Raw genomic sequence first — 22,797 nt, forward strand, 5'->3', positions numbered from 1 at the left:
TTAACAATTAAAAATCTACCATTAAAATCTGACTCAATATCCTCTTGAGTAAATATATTGGATTTAATAAAGATGGACACACCCTTAATTTTACTCTGAGAAGTGGAGTGAAACTGCAAATCCCTCCACCATCCAAAAAATCTATTTTGATCTCCCGCCCTGATATGTGGCTCTTGAGCAAAAATTATATCAGGTTGGAATTGGTTAATGATTTTAAAAGTCTTTTTTCATTTGATAGGATGATTCCAACCACAGACATTCCAACTTATTACATTAATCCGTTTAAATACCATACTATAATTTTATTCATGCGCAGAGCACATACCAGTATGGGATGATCAAAAATGGCGGCGATGAAGAATACAACCACATAAAAAACACACATGCTCTAGAACCACCCAATGGGAAAAAACTCCTAACTCTAACCCTACCCTCCTCCCCCCAAAGCCCGAAAAAAGGCAGGCACCCTATGATAGAATACAAGCCAGGGACCACTCTGTCTGTACAGAAAAAATTTTTAAAAGATTCTCTCTCCCTCCCCCAGTTAAAAAAAAACTGACTGACCTTATAAGAGGAATGATAAAATCTCAACAAAGGGAAGTGTTTACATTCCAGGATCAACAAGCTATCCCATATTTATATTTAATCTTTTTTTAAACAAGAAAGAACCAAAATAATGTTATCTCTTAAAAAGAAAAACCTGCGCCATTTTTAAATTTAACATTAAATCCCTAAAAAAATACTTTATATTCGGTTATAAGACGCTATAATAAAGCAGAAAAAAAGTTAATAGCATATTTAACCCAACTAAATTTTCAAAAATACCAATTAATAATATCATAAGTAATTGAACCCACCCCTAAATATATATATAAAAGAAGCCCCATTAGTAGGAAAATCTACCAATTAATTAATTAAGAAAGAAACCAAAAAAGACATCAAACCAGATATTAGGTTAAAGAAACAAGTCCCTTTATCTTCTTTTTCTCAGTCGAATGTCCAAGTAACCATTTAAACAGTCATACTTGAACCATAGATGTTCTTTTCAAAAAAAAAACAATAATTCATTCATAAGGCCAGTGATGTTGTGGGGATGGAACTGAACTCTCTGACGGTGGTGTCTGAAAAGAGGGTGCTGTCCAAGTTGCATGCCATCTTGGACAATGTCTCCCATCCACTACATAATGTACTGATTGGGCACAGGAGTACATTCAGCCAGAGACTCATTCCACCGAGATGCAACACTGAGTATCATAGGAAGTCATTCCTGCCTGTGGCCATCAAACTTTACAACTCCCCCCTTGGAGGGTCAGACACCCTGAGCCAATAGGCTGGTCCTGGACTTATTTCCTGGCATAATTTACATATTACTATTTAATTATTTATGGTTTTATTACTATTTAATTATTTATGGTGCAACTGTAACAAAAACCAATTTCCCTCGGGATCAATAAAGTATGACTATGACTATATGCAATAATGAACAAATCTCCTTATCTTTTTTTATTAGTCTCTCAATGAAATATCCAAGTAACTTTCATAAATCTTCTTTCCAAAATGCCAATAATATACAGATAACCAAACAACCTTTCAGACAGTTCATCCGGCAGGTATAGTTTGAACGAACTCCAGTGCAGCTTTTGGATCAAAAATGTACGAATAGGAGAGTTAGGAGGAAAAACTTTAGTTCTTGTTGGGTAACGCAAAGAAGTAAACAGTTTCTTATCATATGCCTGTTTCATTACCGGAGCAAATCTTGATCTTTGTTCCATTACCTCCTTCGGATAATCCTGATAAAAACGGAGCTCAGATTCCTTAAATCTAAAAACTCTGTTTTCTTGCCTGTCGCATTATTTGATCTTTAATTTTAAAGTGCTGAAAACAAACCACAACAGACCTTGGTTTACTTGGATCTTTAAATTTCGAAATAAAAGCTCTGTGTGCTCTTTCTATAGTAGGCAGCTGTGATAATATGGTAGGAAATAAGGTATGAAAAAGCTTACCAAAGTATGCAGTTAAATCTTCATCTTCAGCTCCTTCTTGCAGCCCAACAATTCGTATATTCCTTCAGCGAGACCTAGTTTCCAGGTCTATAATCTTAATTTGTTATCTTTCCAAACGAGTTGTAGCTTCAAACAATTTTTGCTTAGTTATCTTCAATTCCTCTTCGTGTGTAATAGCTTGAGTTTCCAAGTCTTTTAAGTTTTCCCAGAAATGACTTCATTTCATTACTGTTCTTTTCCAGTTGACCCATTCTGATCTTTAATTGAATTCAGTGTCCGAACCATATCTTCAGCCCATGGTGGCATTTCATCAGATCTTTCCTTTTGCATCTTTCCTTTCCCATAGCCTTTGTCACTAGGTTCAGACAAGTTCTTCCCGTTCCTCATAGACATAGACATATTGTTCCCCCTCAAGAATCAGCAAATAAAAATTTTAAATTCGAAGTTTGAACTAGGAGGAGAGGAACAAAATTAAGAGCAGTACAAAACTGCTGCTACTCCATTTGCAGACAGGTGCGGTCTCCAGGCCCACGGATTTCTTAGTTAGCACCATCAGCTGAGTTGATGAACTTCTGGTAGAAGTTTGCAAACTGCAGGAATCATTGGACGTGTTTGATAATGGTGGTGGCCGGTCTTTCACTGCCTGGTCTTGGTGGGATCCATCTTGAGATTGCCATTGATGAAACCCAAAAATAAAGCAGTCATCACATGAAATTCGGACTTAGCCAATTTGACATAAAGTCCATGGTATAGAAGCCTCTAAAATGTCCCTGATGTGAGCGACATGCTCCTCCATGGGCTTTGAGAATATTAGGATAACACTCAGGTACAAACCCCATTTCCAGAAAAGTTGGTATATTTTCCAAAATGCAATAAAAACAAAAATCTGTGATATGTTAATTCATGTGAACCTTTATTTAACTGACAAAAGTACAAAGAAAAGATTTTCAATAGTTTTACTGAACAACTTAATTGAATTTTGTAAATATACACAAATTTAGAATTTGATGGCTGCAACACACTCAACAAAAGTTGGGACAGAGGAATGTTTACCATTGTGTTACATCACCTTTCCTTTTAATAACGCTTTTTAATCGTTTTGGAACTGAGTATACTAATTGTAGTAGATTTGCAATTGGAAATTTTGTCCATTCTTGCTTGATATAAGACTTCAGCTGCTCAACAGTCCGTGGTCTCCGTTGTCTGATTCTCCTCTTCATGATGCGACATTCATTTTCAAAGTCAATGGTCCTTTCACATACATGCAACTCACCCATGCCGTGGGCACTGATGCACCCCCATACCATCACAGATGCTAGCTTTTGCACCTTTCGCTGATAACAACTTGGATGGTCGTTTTCATTTTTGGCACGAAGAATTCAACATCCGTTTTTTCCGAAAACTAGCTGAAATGTGGACTCATCTGACCACAGCACACGGTTCCACAGTCTTTCGGTCCATCTGAGATGAGCTCAGGCCCAGAGAACTCACCGGTGTTTCTGCATAGAGTTGATGTCTGGCTTCCTCCTTGCGTAATATAGTTTCAAGTTGCATTTCTTGATGCAGTGACGGACTGTGTTGAGTGACAATGGTTTTCTGAAGTACTCCCGAGCCCAAGTGGCTATAATTGTCACAGTAGCATGAAGGTTTCTTAGGCAGTGCCGCCTGAGGGCTCGAAGATCACGCACATTCAACAGTGGTTTCCAACCTTGCCCTTTACGCACTGAGATGTCTCTGAATTCTCTGAATCTTTTCACAATATTATGAACTGTAGATGTTGAAAGACATAAATTTTCTGCAATCTTGCATTGAGAAATGTTCCTTTTGAACTGACTAACAATTCTCTCACGAATTTTGGCACAAAGGGATGAGCCATGACCCATTCTTGCTTGCAAAAACTGAACTTTTGATGGGCACTACTTTTTTACCCAGTCATGATACCCCACCTGCCACCAATTAGCCTGCTTAATGTGGAGTCTTCCAAACCGGTGTTACTTGAATATTCTGTGCACTTTTCAATCTTATTTTAACTGTCCCAACTTTTGTTGAGTGTGTTGCAGCCATCAAATTCTAAGTTTGTGTATATTTACAAAATACAATTAAGTTGGCTAGTAAAAGTATTGAAAATCTTTTCTTTGTACTTTTGTCAGTTAAATAAAGGTTCACGTGAATTAACATATCACAGATTTTTGTTTTTATTGCATTTTGGAAAATATCCCAACTTTTCTGGAAATAGAGTTTGTAAACAAAGGCATACTTATGGAGAGTAGCCTAGAGCATATCATTTATAAAGGCCTGAAAATGTGCCGGAGAGTTCATCAGGCTGAGGACATAACCAAGTACTCGTAGTGCCCTGTCAGTGTATAGAATGCAGTCTTCCACTTATACAGACCAGACTGTATGGTCTAGTTTTGTGAATACTCTTGTTCCTTGGCGCATTTCGAAGGCTGTATTCATGAGTGGAAGGTGGAAATGATTCTTGGCTATTATGCAGTTTAATTCGTTATAATCAATGCAGGGCCATAGGCTCCCATCTTCCTTTTATACGAAGAAGAAGCCTGCACCCCGGCGGGTGAGGTGGAGGGCTGAATGAAGCTTTTATCCAGAGCTTCCTTTATATGCTGTTCTGTTGTGCTTCTTCCTGGGCCTGAGGATGCATAGAATCAACCCTGTGGGGGACCATTACTGGGCAACTGGTCTATAGCACAGTTGTAGGGTCGGTGCAGTGGAAGAGTTGAGGGTTTTCCCCTGCTGAAGACCTCCTCCAAGTCTTTCTAGATGAAAGGGAATTCGACCAGTTTGGGTGATCCTATCTCCTCTGGACCTTCCTTCAAGGATGACGCCTGAGGCTTCTTAGCTGGCAGGGGTGATTTGACGGTCTTCAGAGTCCTCTACCTAGGTTCACAAAAGTACGATGCATTGGGACTGGGCTTGGACTGGCTTTCTTTGACAGTCCCACTTTAAATTTGCCAGGTGATTATTGAGATGAGTGGACTGGTCGACCAGAATCTCTAAGTTCTCTGTTGGCTTTCCCAAGGTGAGGGCATCTTTCAGTTCATCTCGGAGTCTGAGGTGGCATAGAGTGGCTATGGCCTCCCTGTTCCAGCCGTTCTCTTGGGCCAAGGTCTGAAATTTGATTTCGTAGTCGGCTGCTGAGCATCAGCCCTGTCATAATCTTCATCAGACTGTCTGAGTCTTGGCTGGCTCCTCATGGTAGTCATGAATTCCTCCGAATCTGAGCAAATCTCTCACCCTTATTCCCAATGCACGGTAGCCCAGGCCAGGGCTCTTCCAGAAAGTAGAAAGATAATGAAGGTCGCCTTTCTGCGCACTGAAGGGAACCAAGATGGCTGGATTTTAAATACTACTGAGCATTGGATGAGGAAGTTGTGACCAGAATCTGAGTCACCGTCAAATCTCTCTGGTGTTAGAAGATGTACTAGCTCTGCTGAGTGACCGACTGGCTCTCCCAGACTCTGACTTCCTGCTTGTGAAGGTTGATATACAGCTACCTGGAGGTTGTGTATCACCAGACTCTGATTGGGAAATCCTCTTCTTGTGGCTGGCCACAGTGGATGAAAGACTCTTAGTACCCCACTGGGATTGAGATACAGTATCAAATTAGATCAAAAACTGAGCACAAAACAAACGCTAGAGGATGTCACTAGTCTGGCTTATGATTGAGCACCAAACCTCAGTTCAGGTGCTCTTTAAAAAATTCTTGGTGCACTAAATATGATTGTAAATTAGCAGGACCATGCTGAACCCTTAAAAGGGGTCACTCCAGCTATCCACAGAGAGCTAGAATGGCTAAATCCCAGAAGCTAGAGCATCTTGTAACAGAAAGAGGTATAATAAGTGGGGTGGCGGTTAGCCTGGTCCGTGCTGTATCGCTAAATAATTAAATAAATATAATTGGTCATGATGGTTTGGCAGAGTAGACTTGATGGGCTACTGGTCTATTTCTGTTCCTATGTCTTGTGTTCTTATGATATCCATTTTAAAAGAAGATTTGGTTCTAGTCTTGTCCTATCTTACCTTTGGTTATACTGTAAGGTACAATACAATGGAGTTCCTTCTTACTTCCTGCCCTAGATTTGTAGAAACATTGATAGCTATTGGAACTATAGATGAAATCAGATTTCTAAATTTGTTAGCATTTGAGTCACCAATGTAGGTTAGCTGAAGATGTTAGCCAGAGATACACAGATGTTTGTCCATTGGTAGAATCAGTGATTGTAAATCCTCACCTAAATCTCTGTTTAGCAGCTGTTCTGAGTGTAATGAAAAAAAGCTTAACCATCTAAATGCAGTAAAAAAAAATGTAATATAATTTTCACAAGATATAGAAAACATATAATGCTCAAAATCAGCTTCAGGCCCATAATTATACAATTTATTCACAAAGGGTCAATATTGGACCCACGCTACTCTTTCCTCTTCCCTGAAGCTGCTGCTCCCTAAAATCAATGTACAGATGGCAGCAGAGGAAGGTGAATGAGCTGCATTAAATTTTCATGGCGATGTATGAATTCATGTTCAGCATGTTCATTGCTTTGTTTCCAGTGCTTAGCATTTTGATCTCTATTCATCAGTGTTGCTATAATTGTAGTTTCTAGTGTGCTGCAGACTTTGATTCCATTGACCTCAGCATCTTCAGATGTCATCAACGGAAGGGTGTTAAGGAGCTGGGTGATGCAGAAGTGATACCCAGCAGGAGTAGCATCCCTGGGTTCATTACATGATATTTTGAACTTTCTCATCTGACATCAGCTGAGTCACAGAAAATGAGACCTGATAATCTTGAGCATCTTGTTTAAAGAGACTGCTCTATGCATAAGGATGAATGTATGCCAAATATGGCCCACAGCCAGTTACTAAGTAACTAAACATCAGGAGGTGCTTCCAAGGTGAAAGGGGAAAGGTTATGAGATCTTGGGTCGAATTAATTTATGGCAACATCAAGTATTTTTCCAGGTTCAAATAATAACACATGGATGTCTAGAAACTCTTCCCCAGGTAATATACTACATAATCACATCAGCTAATAAATTAAGTGAAAGAAAATTCCAACACATTGATGCTAATCTATTGTCTTCAGCATGTTTGCTGATAATGAAATTTGAAACAGTTTTTCCAGGCTGGGCATTGGAGGCCCGAAATAAAAATATAATTTAAAAAAGAAATGCAAGGTAAATTTTAGGGTGCTCCGAGTAGGATGGGTCAGTTTGATCTGTATAAGCTTCCTGCTTTTGAAGAAGATTTCTTTTCTCATTTGTGTGTATTCCAATTATACATAGATCAAACTCCAACTGAGATTTAGAGAAGTAAAAAATATATAGGAAAAGGCTGAAACTAGCTGCCAGTAATTTAATCATATACATCTTATGTCAGCAATAAAGAATCAAGCGCTGAGTGTTTTAATTGGCTGCACTGAGCAACCAATTACCTTTCTGGTAGGAGAAGAGCAGAGCAGCAATTCTGACTAGCTAAAATGGATACCATGGAATTTATTAAAATATAAACTATTTCTAATTGTCTATTGAGAAAAAAACAATTATTCATATCTTCTCATCTTTGGCAAAATACAAGAATACAAGTCCATTGTTCAAAGATCACCATTTTGAAATATCACGCATTCTTATTGAATGCATATCTTTATGGTGGAATTAATTGAAGTGGCAAATACAAAAGCTTAAGAAATTTCTAAATGCCCAGTGCACAAAAATTTGGCAGGACAATTTGCAAGTTTAGTGTTCTCAGAAACTATTCCCTGCTAACCTTACAGAGTAAATTGAGTATAACTCATGAAATTTCAAGTGCGGTCTGTGAACAATTGAGGTAAAATTCGGAAATAGTGAGTATTCAAGGCAGCAGTGATGCATTCAGCATAGGGGAATGGCTTAGGATCTGTGCAGGGGCCCAAGTTCTGTATTTAAGTTAAGGTGGGCCCATATTCCATCACATTGCATGCTGATACAGTTACTGGTGATTTCTGGTTTCCAGTAGCAAATGCTGCAGTAAGTGAGTCAGCTGCCGTGGTGGTTACATCAGTTTGAGGAAGGTTTAGTGATTTGCCATACCAGATTACAATTGAGATGAGATTGAAGAGAATTAAAACTGACATGAGATTCCAGGTCTAGACTTGGTAGCTGCATTTCTTCAGTCAGGTCTACCTCTACTTCCACAACATAGTCTTCATGTGATGTAAATGTCGCCTTTGGTACAAATGGCCTGTGCTACCCACATTCACACCAGATGTAACTTTTGGGTGTAATGTCCAGATCTTTAGTACATGTGATTGGACCCCACTGCTCACAACTGGTCACCTTGATGTTTTCATACGTGCAAACGTTTGGTAGGAAAAGGAGATTGTGATCTTGCATCAAATCTCTGATATTTATTTATCAAATGCTTTTCCAGAGAAACTCAGTGATATAACAGATATGAACAATACATGGCTTACACCTGAAAGTGCCATTCCATATGAAAGCTTCTCAATTCACTGGATAGACCTTACGTCATCCTTGGACAAAGTCAAGGGAGTCTGCTTCTTACTCAACACCTTGTGGTGCTTGAATACGATGATTCCTGCTCACCTAACTTGGAATATCTATTATACCATAAGACCATAAGACATCATCATCATCATCATGTGTCATGCCCAGTTTGAGCTTTGACTGCCATGGCCCACACACTCCTGTTTCGGGTCAAGTGGATCAATTCATTGGTATTCATTTCCAGTTCTCTGGCTGCTGTCTCCATCATCATTTGTCTTTGCCTTCCTCTTGCTTTCTTCTCTTCAATCTTTCCCATAATTACCGTGCATTCTAACTCCTCTTTCCTAATCACTTGTCCAATGAAGTTACATTGCCTTTTCATGATCTCATACGTTATTTCTCTTTTTGTGTTTGCTCTGTTCATGACATCCTCATTAGATATTTGTTTCGTCCATAATATTCTTTGCACCCTCTTCAAAAACCACATCTCTGCTGCTTCAATTTGTTTCTTCGTGTTACTAGATATTGTCCAACATTCTGAGCCATATAACATAACTGGATAAATGTAACATTTCAGTACTCTGAGGCGGGTTGTCATGCCTAGTTTAGTATTGATCAGTATACTCTCTATTCTCGTAAAGCTGTCTTTTGCCATCCCTATTCTTCTTTTGATGTCCATGTCACACCTGCCATCTGATGTCACCCAGCTTCCTAAGTAGCAAAAGTTCTGTACTTGTTTTATGTCTTCCCTGTTTATTCTCAGCCTGCAGATAGGGTTCTCCTTCTTTTTGGATATCGCCATACATTCTGTCTTTTTGCAATTGATAGATAGACCCATTTTTGCATTTTCCTCAACAACTATATCAATTAAGTTTTGTAGTTCTTCCTCCGTACTTGCAATTAACACAGTGTCATCCGCATATCTGAAATTATTGATGTTTTTACCGCCAACTTTGATCCCTAACATGTCTCTTATTTTTTGTAATATTGTTTCACTGTACACATTAAATAAATCAGGAGAGAAAACACACCCTTGTCTAACGCCTCTCTTGATTTTCGTAAACTGACTCACTTCTCCATCATTTCTTACAGCGGCAGTTTGTTCCCAGTGCAGATTTCTGATTAGGCAGAGGTCTTTCTAATCTAGATCTAGGCTTTCCTGTAATATTTCAAATAGCTTATTGTGCTTCACTTTATCAAATGCTTTTGTGTAGTCGATAAAACAAACAAACAAATCTTTTTGCACTTGAATAGCTCATTCTGATAGTATCCTTAACATCAATATTGCTTTTCTTGTATCTTTGTCTTTCACAAAACCGCATTGTTCTTTATCTATTTCAGCTTGTATCTTACTTTTAGTTCTAATTCTTAGAAATATCTTGGTGATATGACTCACTAAACTTATGATCCTATGTAATTCACATTCTATTGCTCCAGGTTTCTTAGGAAGAGTGATAAATACTGATTTTTTTCATTTCTTCTGGTATTATTCCAGTCTCATAAGTGTTATTGATTAAATAAGTAAGTTTTTCAATTCCATAATCTTCGAGAGCGATAATTTGTTCTATTACTAATTCACTAGGATCTGCTGCCTTTCCTTTCTTCATCTTATTTATTGCATCACAAACTTCAGATTTTAAAATACTTGGACCTACAATGTTTTTCTTAAGTTCTGGTTTTTTGCCTCAATCGTGTTCAAACAATTCCTGAATATACTCAGTCCATCTGTTCATAATCTGAACTTTTTTCCATGATAATGGTATTGTCCTTTGCTTTCAAACATCCACCTGAAGAACAGAGGAGCTTTTTACCAGTGATATTGTTGATTTGTTGATGTAACCTTTTTGGATCAGTAATAGGGATTCTTTCTATTTGCTCACATTCCTGGTTGAACCATTCTTCTTTGGCTTTTTGACATAAGCTTTTCACTTTTTTATCTAAGGACTTATATTCTATAGGATTTGCTTTCTTCCATTAGATTTTTGATTTCATTTATCATCCATTTATTCTTCATGCTTTTTTTCTTTTTGAGGATTCATTGACTTTGCTGATTCTACCAAGGCATTCTTTAGAGAGTTAAACTTCATTTCTACATGATTGCTACATGATTGCTATCATCTTCAACAGATTCTATTTCTTGACTTTGAAATCTATTCCTTACCTCAATTGTAAATTTTTGTCTTAAGTTTTCTTCTTCGATTAATTGTGAGTAGTCAAGGGATTGTTCAGGTTTTTGATTCTTTAGTTTTTTATGTTTTACTTTTACATGGCATATTACTGGGTTATGATCACTATTACAGTCTGCACCTGGATACATTTTGCATTGAGTCACTGAGTTTCTAACTCTTTGGTTTATAGTAATAAAGTTAATTTGATTTCTTGTGTTATCACCTGGACTTTTCCAGGTCCACAAGCGTCTTGGATAGTTTTTAATGTAGGTATTCATAATGACCTGATTATTCATCTTGCACCATTCTACCCATTTCTCACCTTTTTCATTTCTTTCCTTAGTCCAAATTTTCCTATGGTATTTCCATCAGCACCTCGTCCTACTTTAGCATTTAGATCTCCCATGACAATAACAATATTTTGAGATTTGCATCCATTCTTTGTTCAAGGCCTTAGTCGATCCAGTCTTCATCATATGAAAGTCCTGCCATCCCAGGAATCGATCTGGTGATCATACTGAATGGCGGTGCAGGCTCGAAGGGCCGAATGGCCTACTCCTGCACCTATTTTCTATGTTTCATAGAATTTATCTTTATCTTCATTTGTTCCATCTGTTGTTGGTGCATATACCTGTATAATTGCTTAATCAAATGGTTGTCCTCTAACAAGGAGCACTCTTCCTGATATTGCCCAATGTCCTAAAACACTTTTTGCCATGTTTACCATAAGACATAGGGAGCTGAATTAGGCCATTTACACATCGAGTCTACTCCTCCATTCAATCATGGCTGATTCTTTTTACCCCTCCTCAGCCACACTCCCTGGCATCCTCCCTGTAACCTTTGATGTCGTGACTAATCAAGAACCTATCATTCTCTGCCTTAAATACACCCAGTGACCTGGCCTCTACAGCTATCTGTGGTAACAAATTCCACAAATTAACCACCCACTGGCTAAAGAAATTTCTCCACATCTCTGTCTTAATTTGATGCCTCTCTATCCTGAGACTGTGCTATCTTGTCCCAGACTCCCCCACTATGGGAAACATCCTTTCCACATTTACTCCATCTAGGCCTTTCAATATTTGAAAGGTTTCAATGAGATCCCCCTCATCCTTCTAAATTCCAGTGAGTATAGGCCCAGAGCCATTAAGCATTCCTCATATGATAACCCTTTCATTCCCGGAATCATCCTTGTCAACCTCCTCTGAACCCTTTCCATACCAGCAGATCTCTTCTTAAATAAGGAACCCAAAACTGTTCACAATACTCAAGGTGAAGCCTCACCAGTACCTTATAAAGCCTTAGCATCATATCCTTGCTCTTGTGTTCTAAAATGCTTGAAATGAATACTAACATTGCATTTGCCTTCCTCACCATGGACTCAATCTGCAAGATAACTTTTAGGGTGTTCTGCACAACGACTCCCAAGTCCCTTTGCATCTCAGATTTTTTTGAATTTCTCCCTGTTTAGAAAATAGTCTGCACATTTATTTCTTCTACCAAAGTGCATGACCATGCATTTTCCAACATTGTATTTAATTTGCAACTTTCTTGCCCATTCTGCTAATCTGTCTGCAGCCTTTCTGTTTCCTCAACACTACATGCCCCTCCACCAGTCTTTGTATCATCTGCAAACTTAGCAGTAAAGCTATCTATTCCATACTGTAAATCATTGATATACAGCATAAAAAGAAGTGGTCCCAACACCGTTCCCTGTGGAACATCACTAGTCACTGGCAGCCAACCAGAAAAGGATCCTTTTATTCCCACTCACTGCCTCCTACCAATCAGCCAATCATCTAACCATGCTATTATATCTCATAGAAACATAGAAACATAGAAAATAGGTGCAGGAGTAGGCCATTCGGCCCTTCGAGCCTGCACTGCCATTTATTATGATCATGGCTGATCATCCAACTCAGAACCCTGCACCAGCCTTCCCTCCATACCCTCTGATCCCCCTAGCCACAAGGGCCATATCTAACTCCCTCTTAAATATAGCCAATGAACTCGCCTCAACTGTTTCCTGTGGCAGAGAATTCCACAGATTCACCACTCTCTGTGTGAAGAAGTTTTTCGTAATCTCGGTCCTAAAAGGCTTCCCCCTTATCCTCAAACTGTGACCCCTCGTTCTGGACTTCCCCAACATCGGGAACATCTTCCTGCATCTAGCCTGTCCAATACCTTTAGGATTTTATACGTTTCAATCAGATCCCCCCTCAATCTTCTAAATTCCAACGAGTACAAGCCTAGTTCATCCAGTCTTTCTTCATATGAAAGTCCTGCCATCCCAGGAATCAATCTGGTGAACCTTCTTTGTACTCCCTCTATGGCAAGGATGTCTTTCCTCAGATTAGGGGACCAAAACTGCAAACAATACTCCAGGTGTGGTCTCACCAAGGCCTTGTACAACTGCAGTAGTACCTCCCTGCTCCTGTACTCGAATCCTCTCGCTATAAATGCCAGCATACCATTCGCCTTTTTCACCGCCTGCTGTACCTGCATGCCCACTTTCAATGACTGGTGTATAATGACACCCAGGTCTCGTTGCACCTCCCCTTTTCCTAATCGGCCACCATTCAGATAATAATCTGTTTTCCTATTTTTGCCACCAAAGTGGATAACTTCACATTATCCACATTAAATTGCATCTGCCATGAATTTGCCCACTCACCCAACCTATTCAAGTCACCCTGCATCCTCTTAGCATCCTCCTCACATCTAACACTGCCGCCTAGCTTCGTGTCATCTGCAAACTTGGAGATGCTGCATTTAATTCCCTCATCCAAGTCATTAATATATATTGTTAACAACTGGGGTCCCAGCACTGAGCCTTGCGGTACCCCACTAGTCACTGCCTGCCATTCTGAAAAGGCCCCGTTTATTCCCACTCTTTGCTTCCTGTCTGCCAACCAATTCTCTATCCACATCAATACCTTACCCCCAATACCGTGTGCTTTAAGTTTGCACACTAATCTCCTGTGTGGGACCTTGTCAAAAGCCTTTTGAAAATCAAAATATACCACATCCACTGGTTCTCCCCTATCCACTCTACTAGTTACATCCTCAAAAAATTCTATGAGATTCGTCAGACATGATTTTCCTTTCACAAATCCATGCTGGCTTTGTCCGATGATTTCACCGCTTTCCAAATATGCTGTTATTACATCTTTGATAACTGACTCCAGCAGTTTCCCCACCAACTTTATTATCTCCTGTAATAACATGGGCTCTTACTTGGTATGCAGCCTCATGTGTGGGCAACTTGGCAAAGGCCTTCTCAAAATCCAGATATTTAACTGTCCACAACATCTCCTTTATCTATCTTATTTGTAAATTCCTCAAAAAATTCCAACAGGTTCATCAAGCAACATTTTCCCTTAAGGAAGCCATGCTAAGTTCATCCTTAACAATTGACTCCATCACCTTTCCAACCACTGAGGTCAGTCTAACTGGTCTATAATTTCCTTTCTGCTGCCTCCCTCCTTTCTTAAAGAGAGGAGTGATATTTGCAAATTTTCCAGTACTCCAGAACCACGCCAGAGTCCAATGGTTCTTGAAAGATCATTACTAATGCCTCCACAAACTCTACCTCTATCTCTTTCAGAGCCCTAGGGTGTAGTTCATCTGGTCTGGGTGACTTATGCACCTTCATGACTTTCAGCTTTTTGGGAACCACCTCCCTTGTAATAGTAATTGTACTCACTTCTCTTTCCACACACACTTCACACCTGGGACACTGCTAGTGATTTCTGCAGTGAAGACTGATGCAAAATACTCATATAGTTCATCTGCCATCTCCTTGTCCCCTGCTATTATTTCTCCAGCCTCTTTTTCTAGTGGTCCTATATCCACTCTCATCTATTTTTTTATATATACTTGTAAAAGCCTTTTCTATCTCCCCTGATAATATTTGCTAGCTTGCGTTCATATTTCACCTTCTCCTTCCGAATGATTCTTTTAGTTGCTTTCTGTAGGCTTTTAAAAGCTTCCCAATCTTCTATCTTCCCGCTAATTTTTGCCTGTCATATTCCCACTTTTTAAATTATGTCATATGTAATATGATTGAGAGGAAGGCAAGCCAATAATTGGGTACAACTACAGACGGAGCAGGTTAGTTTGTACCACAGAGGTAAAGTTCATAAGGGTGAAGAATGCAGGACCGAAGATGCTGTATTTAAATGCACGTAGCATTCGGAATAAGGTGTCGCAATTAGGGATTGTACGGGATGACATTGTGGGCATCACTGAGTCGAGGCTGAAAGAGTGTCATAGTTGGGAGTTTAATATCAAAGGATATTGAAAGGACTGGCAGGAAGGCATAGGTGGTGGTGTGGCTCTGTTGGTAAGGGATGGAACTACATCTTTAGAAAGAGGGGACATAAGGTCAGAGAGCGTTGAATCTTTGTGGGTGGAGTTAAGAAACTGCAAAGGTAAAATAGTCATTATGGGAATAATATATAGGACTCCAAATAGTAGCCAAGGTGAGGGGTTGAGATTGCAAAGGGAACTGGCATGTAATGCTAAGAAGGCATAATGCATAATCCTTAAGAAGGTCATACGGAAAAGGACCTTGGCAATTGTAGGGATGATTTACAGTGGACTGAAAAGCTTGAGCATATAGACATTAAGAAATATGATGTGCTGGAACTTTTGGAAAGCATCAGGTTGGATAAGTCACCAGGACAGAACGATATATACCCCTGGCTACTGTGGGAAGCGAGAGAGGAGATTGCTGAGTCTCTGGCGATGATCTTTGCATCATCAATGGGGATGGGAGAGGTTCCAGAGGATTGGAGAGTTGCGGATGTTGTTCCCTTATTCAAGAAAGGCAGTAGAGATAGCGCAAGAAATTATAGACCAGTGAGTCTTACTTCAGTGGTAGGTAAATTGATGGAGAAGATCCTGAGAGGCAGGAGTTATGAACATTTGGAGAGGCATAATATGATTAGGAATAGTCAACTTGGCTTTGTCAAAGGCAGTTGTGCCTTACGAGCCTGGTGGAATTTTTTGAGGATGTGACTAAACACATTGATGAAGTTAGAGCAGTAGATGTAGTGTATATGGATTTTAGCAAGGCATTTGATAAGGTACCCCATGCAAGGTTTATTGAGAAAGTAAGGAGGCATGGGATCCAAGAGGACCTTGCTTTGTCGATCCAGAACTAGCTTGCACACAGAAGGCAAAAAGTGGTTGTAGACGGGTCATATTCTACATGGAGGTTGGTGACCAGTGGTGTGTCTCAGGGATCTGTTCTGGGATGATAAGCATGTCAACACACGTCAGGACAAACCAGAGGCACCTACTGTTCCTCCACCCTTGGAACACAGGATCCGAGCTCGGTGGCTCTTCAGAGCTCTGGACAGGCTCACAATGCCAGTTTTAGTGAATTCTGGGAGGGCCTGTGTAGGGTAACATAATTCGTGGAAATGTACATAATTCACAACCAGTGACAATGAACTGGGGTTTCACTTTAAGAGGCTGGTCTAGCATGATGATGCAATTACATGAAGTTCGGTTACCATGCATTGTGTTCAGGTTTTGGAGTACAATAAATGAGTTTGTTACGTTTTTTCTTAAACGTAAAATGCTTCACGTCATTTTATTTGTGTAAACCTACACTGGTATGGACAAAGCAGTGGTTGATTGGCAGGAGGCAAACAGTGGGAATAAAGGGAGCCTTTTTTGGTTGGCTGCCAGTGACTAGTGGTGTCTCACAGGAGTCTGTCATGGGACTATTTCTTTTTATGTTATACGTCAATGACTGGGATGATTAATTGATGGCTTTATTGCAAAGTTTGCAAACAAAATGAAGACAGGTGGAGGGACAGGTAGTTTTGAGGAAGCAGAGAGGCTACAGAAGGACTTGGGTTAGGAGAATGGGCAAAGAAGTAGCAGATGGAATACAGTGTTGGGAAGTGTATGGTCATATACTTTGGTATAAGAAATAAAAGGGTAGTCTATTTTCTAAATGGAAAGAAAATTCAAAAATCTGAGGCACTAAAGGACTTGGGAGTCCTTGTGCAGGATTCCCTAAAGGTTAATTTGCAAGTTGATTCTGTGGTGAGGAGGGAAAACGTGGCATTAGCATTCATACTTTATACTTTATTGTCGCCAAACAATTGTTACTAGAATGTACAATCATCACAGCGATATTTGATTCTGCGCTTCACACTCCCTGGATTAGAAATATTAAATATTATAAATATTAAAAATAGTTAAAATTAGTAAATATTAAAAATTTAAATAATAAATCATAATTAGAAAATAGAAAAATGGGAAGTAAGGTAGTGCAAAAAAACCGAGAAGCACGTCCAGATATTTGGAGGGTATGGCCCAGGTCCGGGTCAGGATCCGTTTAGCAGTCTTATCACAGTTGGAAAGAAACTGTTTCCAAATCTGGCCATATGAGTCTTCAAGCTCCTGAACCTTCTTCCGGAGGGAAGAGGGACAAAACGTCTGTTTGCTGGGTGGGGCGTGTCCTTGATTATCCTGGCAGTACTGCTTCAACAGCGTGCGGTGTAAAGTGAGTCCACGGATGGAAGATTGGATTGTGTTATCTGCTGCGCCATGTTCATGATCTTCTGCAGCTTCTTTTGGTCTTGGACAGGACAACTTCCATACCAGATTGTGATACACCCTAGAAGTATGGTTTCTATGGTGCATCTATAAAAATTAGTGAGGGTTTTAGGGGACAGGCCAAATTTCTTTAGTTTTCTCAGGAAGTAAAGGCGCTGGTGGGCCTTCTTGGCAGTGAACTCTGCTTGGTTGGACCAAGTCAGGTCATTTGTGATATCGACCCCGAGGAACTTAAAGCTTTTGACCTGTTCCACTTGCGCACCACCGGTGTAAATTGGGTCATGCAGTCCGCTACTCCTTCTGAAGTCAACAACCAATTCCTTCATCTAGAATACGTTAAGTTCGTCAGGAAAAGAAGCGCCACCATTATTGATATTCCCAGCCTTTTCTTTCCGCCCAGTGATCTCATTTAGACCCTGCCATAGTCTACTGGCATCCCTTTGGTTAGCCTGGGCTTCCAACTTGGCTCAATATTGCCTCTTGGCGCCCTTAATGGCTTTCCGTAGTTCACGCCTGGATTCCGTGTAGCGACTGGTATCTCTGGACCTAAAAGCCGCAGCTCTAGCCATTAAAAGGGACTTGACCTCATAATTCATCCAAGGTTTCCGGTTAGGGAATACCCGGATCGTCTTGCGAGACACACAGTCCTCCGTGCATTTCCAAATAAAGTCTGTGACAGCTGAGGCATACTCATCGAGGTTAGCTGCCGAATCCTTGAATACTAACCAGTCCACCGATTCAAAGCAGTCACAGAGGACCTCATCCGTTTCCTCCATCCAACGTGACACTACTTTTGACACGGTGACCTCCCGCTTCAGTTTCTGTTTGTAAGCCAGGAGGAGGAGTACGGCTTGATGGTCCGATTTTCCAAAGTGAGGTAGTGGGATGGAACAGTAGGCATCCTTGACTGCTGTGTAGCAGTGGTCAAGTATATTTGGGCCTCTAGTGGGGCAGGAGACATGTTGGTATAACTTTGGCAGCGCCTTTCTGAGGTTGGCCTGGTTAAAGTCCCAGGCTGTAATGAGCAAAACCTCCAGATACCTGGTCTCAAGTTCACTGATGTTGGCATACAGTATGTTCAGAGCACACTCCACGTCCGCCTGGGGGGCAGAATGTAGACTGCTGTCAGTATGACCAGGGTGAATTCCCATGGCAGATAGTAGGGACGACACTTCACCGACAGGTATTCCAAGTCCGGGCTGCAGGAGCTTGTCAGTGCCACTGTGTCTGAGCACCACCCAGTGTTGATCAGTAGGCAGACATCACCTCCCCTCGTCTTGCCCGAAGACGCCGTGCAGTCCATCCGATGGATCGAAAATCGCTCTGGTCGGATGGCAAGGTCGGGGGTGGCAGGGGAGAGCCAGGTCTCGGTGAAACAGAATACATAGCAGTTCTGCATCTCCCTGCAGTAGGTGAGTCTCCCTTTAAGATCATCCACCTTGTTCTCTATGGCTTGCAAAATTAGCTAGTAGGATGGTGGGCATAGGGACCCTGAAGCCCCTCAGCTTCCTGCTGACCAGCAGCCCAGCTCTTTTCCCACACTTCCTCGGTAAGTAGTGCATCTTTCCAGGTCTCCATTGATGCAGTGTGTTTTTGACAGCTCTTTGATGTTGGTGGATGCGTCCCGCGGGAATCGATTGCCCGGTCACGTCATCGTGTGCTCCGGGTCAGGCCGAGTAATGGGGGAGGCTCCGCTGCCACTTACAGCTGCCAGGGGCCCGGGCTGTCAATTGGGTCAGGCCCCGAAGCCGACACTTAATCCCGGATGGCCAGGCTCCTTCCTTAAGCTGAGTCACGGTTGTGGAAGCCTCCGCTCCAGTCGAGCCTCGGGCTCAATTTCCGAGGTCGGCGGCAGAGTCCTCACTTCCAGCAACTGTGGATGGCCACCAATGGGGCTTTACGGTGGTCGCTCCAGGGAAGTGTCTGGGGCACCTTGAGATCTCCACCGTCACTTCTGGGTGGTCCTCTGCTCTGGAGAGGTGCTGGTCGGAATGGGCCGTGTCTCCAAGTGCTCCGGCACGGTAGCAGATCGCGGGTCTCCGGGAACATGGTGCGCCTCGTTGGTCGGGTCCAGGTGTGGAGTTTAAGAAGCAGTTCTGGCGCAGTGGTCTCCAGCTCGGTCAGTAGCTTCGCCAGGGTGTTGTTGATCTTGATCTTGCTAAATTGGAGGTTTAGAAGGGTTTCTCGGGTATAGGGTAGTGGAGAGTGCAGTTTGCTCGAGACAGCCAGTTACCGGCACCATCTTTAACGGCCATTTCAAGAGGACTTGAATATAAAAGCAACAATGTCATGTTGAGGATTTATGAAGCACTGGTATGGCCTCACTTGGAATACTGTGAGCAGTTTTGGGCCCCTTATTTTAGAAAGGATGCACTGACACTTGAGAGGGTTCAAATGAGGTTTTTGAAAGTGATTCCAGGATTGAATGGCTTGTCACATGAAGAGCGTTTGATGGCTCTGGACCTGTATTCACTGGAATTTAAAATAATGAAGGATGACGTAATTGAAACCTATCGAATGCTGGAAAGCCTCAATAGAGTGGATGTGGAAAGGATGTTTCCCATGGTGGGAGAGTCTTGGACCAGAGGACACAGCCTCAGAATTGAGGGTTGTCCTTTTCGAATGGAGATGAGGAGGAATTTCTTTAGCTCAAGAGTGGTGAATCTGTGGAATTTGTTGCCACTCTTGGCTGTGGACTCTAAGCCTTTACATATATTTAAGGCAGCGGTTGATAGATTCTTGATTAGTCAGGGCATGAAGGGATACGAAGAGAAGGCAGGAGATTAGGGCTGAGAGGGAAAATGGATCAGCTCTGGTGAAATGGTAGAGCAGACTCAATGGGCCAAATGTCCTAATTCTGCTCCTATATCTTATTTCTATTCCTATTTTTATAAGGAAAATGTGGAAAAGTAAACTGTGTATACTTGCTGTCTGACAATTGAAATCAGCTATATTTACACTTAATTAGTTTAAAAATTATATTTTTCGCCTTTATGCAGCTCACCATGGGCTAGAACATTAATGGCAATGAATAAGTTTTCACAAAGAACCATAAGTCTAATGACTTCCCAAGCTTAGTGTCTGCCAGGGGCAACAGTTCTCCTGACATCTCATTTGTCTCAGTCTTAAGTAATTAAATAAAACTGGAAGAAAATTGTGTTTTCAAGGCTACAGAATGCAGCTAAGCAAAGGCATAATATTCTGCAAAAGGTTGCTAATTTCTCTGATATCACTTTAATAATATGATGAATTATTTCTGAAAGGTGTTAAGTCAATAAAACAAAGTTTCTAAATAAAAGAGAGGTTTATGAAGCAGTGTTCATTGTTGAACTGTACTCTTCATCTACTTTCTTTTTAATTTATGTGCAGTGAGTGCCATAATTCCACTGATAGAATAAAGGTTAGAGTCTGGGATGAAGATGATGACATCAAGTCTCGAGTTAAACAACATTTCAAAAAAGAATCAGATGACTTTCTTGGACAAACAATTATTGAAGTCCGAACATTGAGCAGTGAGATGGATGTCTGGTACAACTTGGGTATGTATTGTTTAATGCTGGCTATTTCTGGGGTACATTAATGAGTTTGTTCAATAGAAATCTGGAATGTAATGTGTATAAATGATATTGAACAGGGTGTAAACAAACAGTTTTCTTCCTTATTCATGTGATGGTGTGGTAGAAGGGTGTTCTCTGGCAAGACTACAATCTAATTGTTCTTGAACCGAGTGCCTTGGCCATTTCTTGAACAGATAATTGTCAACCATAAGAAGAAGTTCTCAAATGGCAGAGGTAGGCAACCGTAGCTGAGAAGAGAAGTTAATGACTGCATAAAAGCCAAGGAAAGGGCATATGAGTTAGCAAAAATGAGTGGGAAGTTGGATGATTGGGAAGCTTTTAAAATCCAACTGAAACGCCCTAGTTTCTTCAACTGCATAAATCTAGAGAAGACAATCTCTGGCTCCACCAAACTTGTGAGATTGAGGTGTGAGCCCACTGCAAACCCTCTGTATGTGTAGATGCTATATAATTCACTACCCTGTTACAAATGAGTGCCACAAAATAACAGACAGTACACTTCATACAATTAAAAGGTTTATCTTTATAATTCTTAATTTGACTGAAGGGTTAGTAAAGAGAAGAACAAAAAAGAAAAGGGTCCATTTTAATGAAACAGTCTAATGTGTACAAGTTGGAGCTCACAGTTTCCTCAAGTCACCGATCCTCAATCAATCTTACCCTGGGCTTTGTTGAATCATGGTCCCGCTCCGGGTCAGATCCTACGACCTCTTCTCTCCTGTGTCTTCTCTCTTCATCCCTCTCAAACCAAAAGAAAACCCCAAGCCCAAACTTAGTGTCCTTCACCAGAGAAACCTGCCCTTCAATTTGACCATCCTAACTACAGGGCACACGTTTCTCATCTCTTATCTTCAACAATGACCCAAGCATAAGCTGAAATAAAGCAGCTTGCATAGATTAGCACAAAGTGAAATACATATAGCATTACAGGAAAAAAATATGAATCAGGATATTACACAACAAAAGGCAACTGAAAAAGCTATAAGCAGGGAAAAGATGAAATATGAGTGCAAACTATCCAATAATGTAAAGCAGGTTACTAAAAGTTATTTCAGTTACATAAAGAGTAAAAGTGAGGTGAGAGTTGATATTGAACCACTGGAAGGTGATGCTGTTGAGGTAGTAGTGGGGAACAAAGTAATGGCAGATGAACCTAATAGGTACATTGCGTCAGTCTTCATTGTGGAAGACACTAGCAGTGTGCCAGAGGACCATGAATGTCAGGAAGCAGGAATAAGTGCTATTGCTATTACAAAGGAAAAGGTGTTAGGCAAACTCAAAGGTCTGAAGGTAGGTAATTCACCTGGACCAGATGGACTACATCCAGAGTCCTGAGAGAGGTTGTTGAAGAGATAATGGATGCATCAGTCATGATCTGTCAAGAATCACTTGATTTTGGTATGGTTACGTAGGACGAGAAAATTGCAAATGTCGCTACACTCTTTAAGAAGGGAGGAAGACAAAGGAGAGGAAATTATAGGCCAGGTAGCCTAATCTCAGTGGTTGGAAAAGTTGGAGTCCATTATTAAGGATGAGGTTTCGGGGTACTTGGAGACTAATGATAAAATAAGTCAAAGTCAGTATGGTTCCTGTAAAGGGAAATCTTGCCTGACAAGCCTGTTAGAGTTCTTTGAGGAAGTAACAAGCAGGGTGGACAAAGGATAGGCAGTGGGCATCATTTACTCGGACTTTCAGAAGGCATTTGATAAGGTGCCATGCATGAGGCTGCTTAACAAGATAAAATCCTATGGCATTACAGGAAAGTTACTGGCATGGATCGAAGAGTGACTGACAGGCAGGAGGCAGCAAGTGGGAATAAAGGGGCCTTTTCTGGTTGGCTGCCAGTGACTAGTGGTGTTCCTCAAGGGTCAGTATTGGGACTGCTGCTTTTAACATTGTTCATCAGTAATTTAGATAATAGAATTGATGGCTTTGTGGCAAAGTTTGCAGATGATACGAAGATAAG

At 40.9% G+C, this 22,797-nt stretch overlaps 1 protein-coding gene across 4 annotated transcripts in view; it reads left to right on the forward strand.

The window, feature by feature from the left end:
• LOC134355592 (protein unc-13 homolog A-like) overlaps positions 1-22,797 on the forward strand; it is a 1,022,883-nt gene that overhangs the window by 661,922 nt on the left and 338,164 nt on the right. For all 4 annotated transcript variants that reach the window (XM_063065696.1, XM_063065695.1, XM_063065693.1 and 1 more), the window contains one exon: positions 20,623-20,792. In XM_063065696.1, the coding sequence (XP_062921766.1) occupies positions 20,623-20,792 (170 nt within the window). The remainder of the gene's footprint in view (positions 1-20,622; positions 20,793-22,797) is intronic.

Source organism: Mobula hypostoma, chromosome 13, assembly GCF_963921235.1.
Source record: "Mobula hypostoma chromosome 13, sMobHyp1.1, whole genome shotgun sequence".
Classification (NCBI taxonomy): Eukaryota; Metazoa; Chordata; class Chondrichthyes; order Myliobatiformes; family Myliobatidae; genus Mobula; species Mobula hypostoma.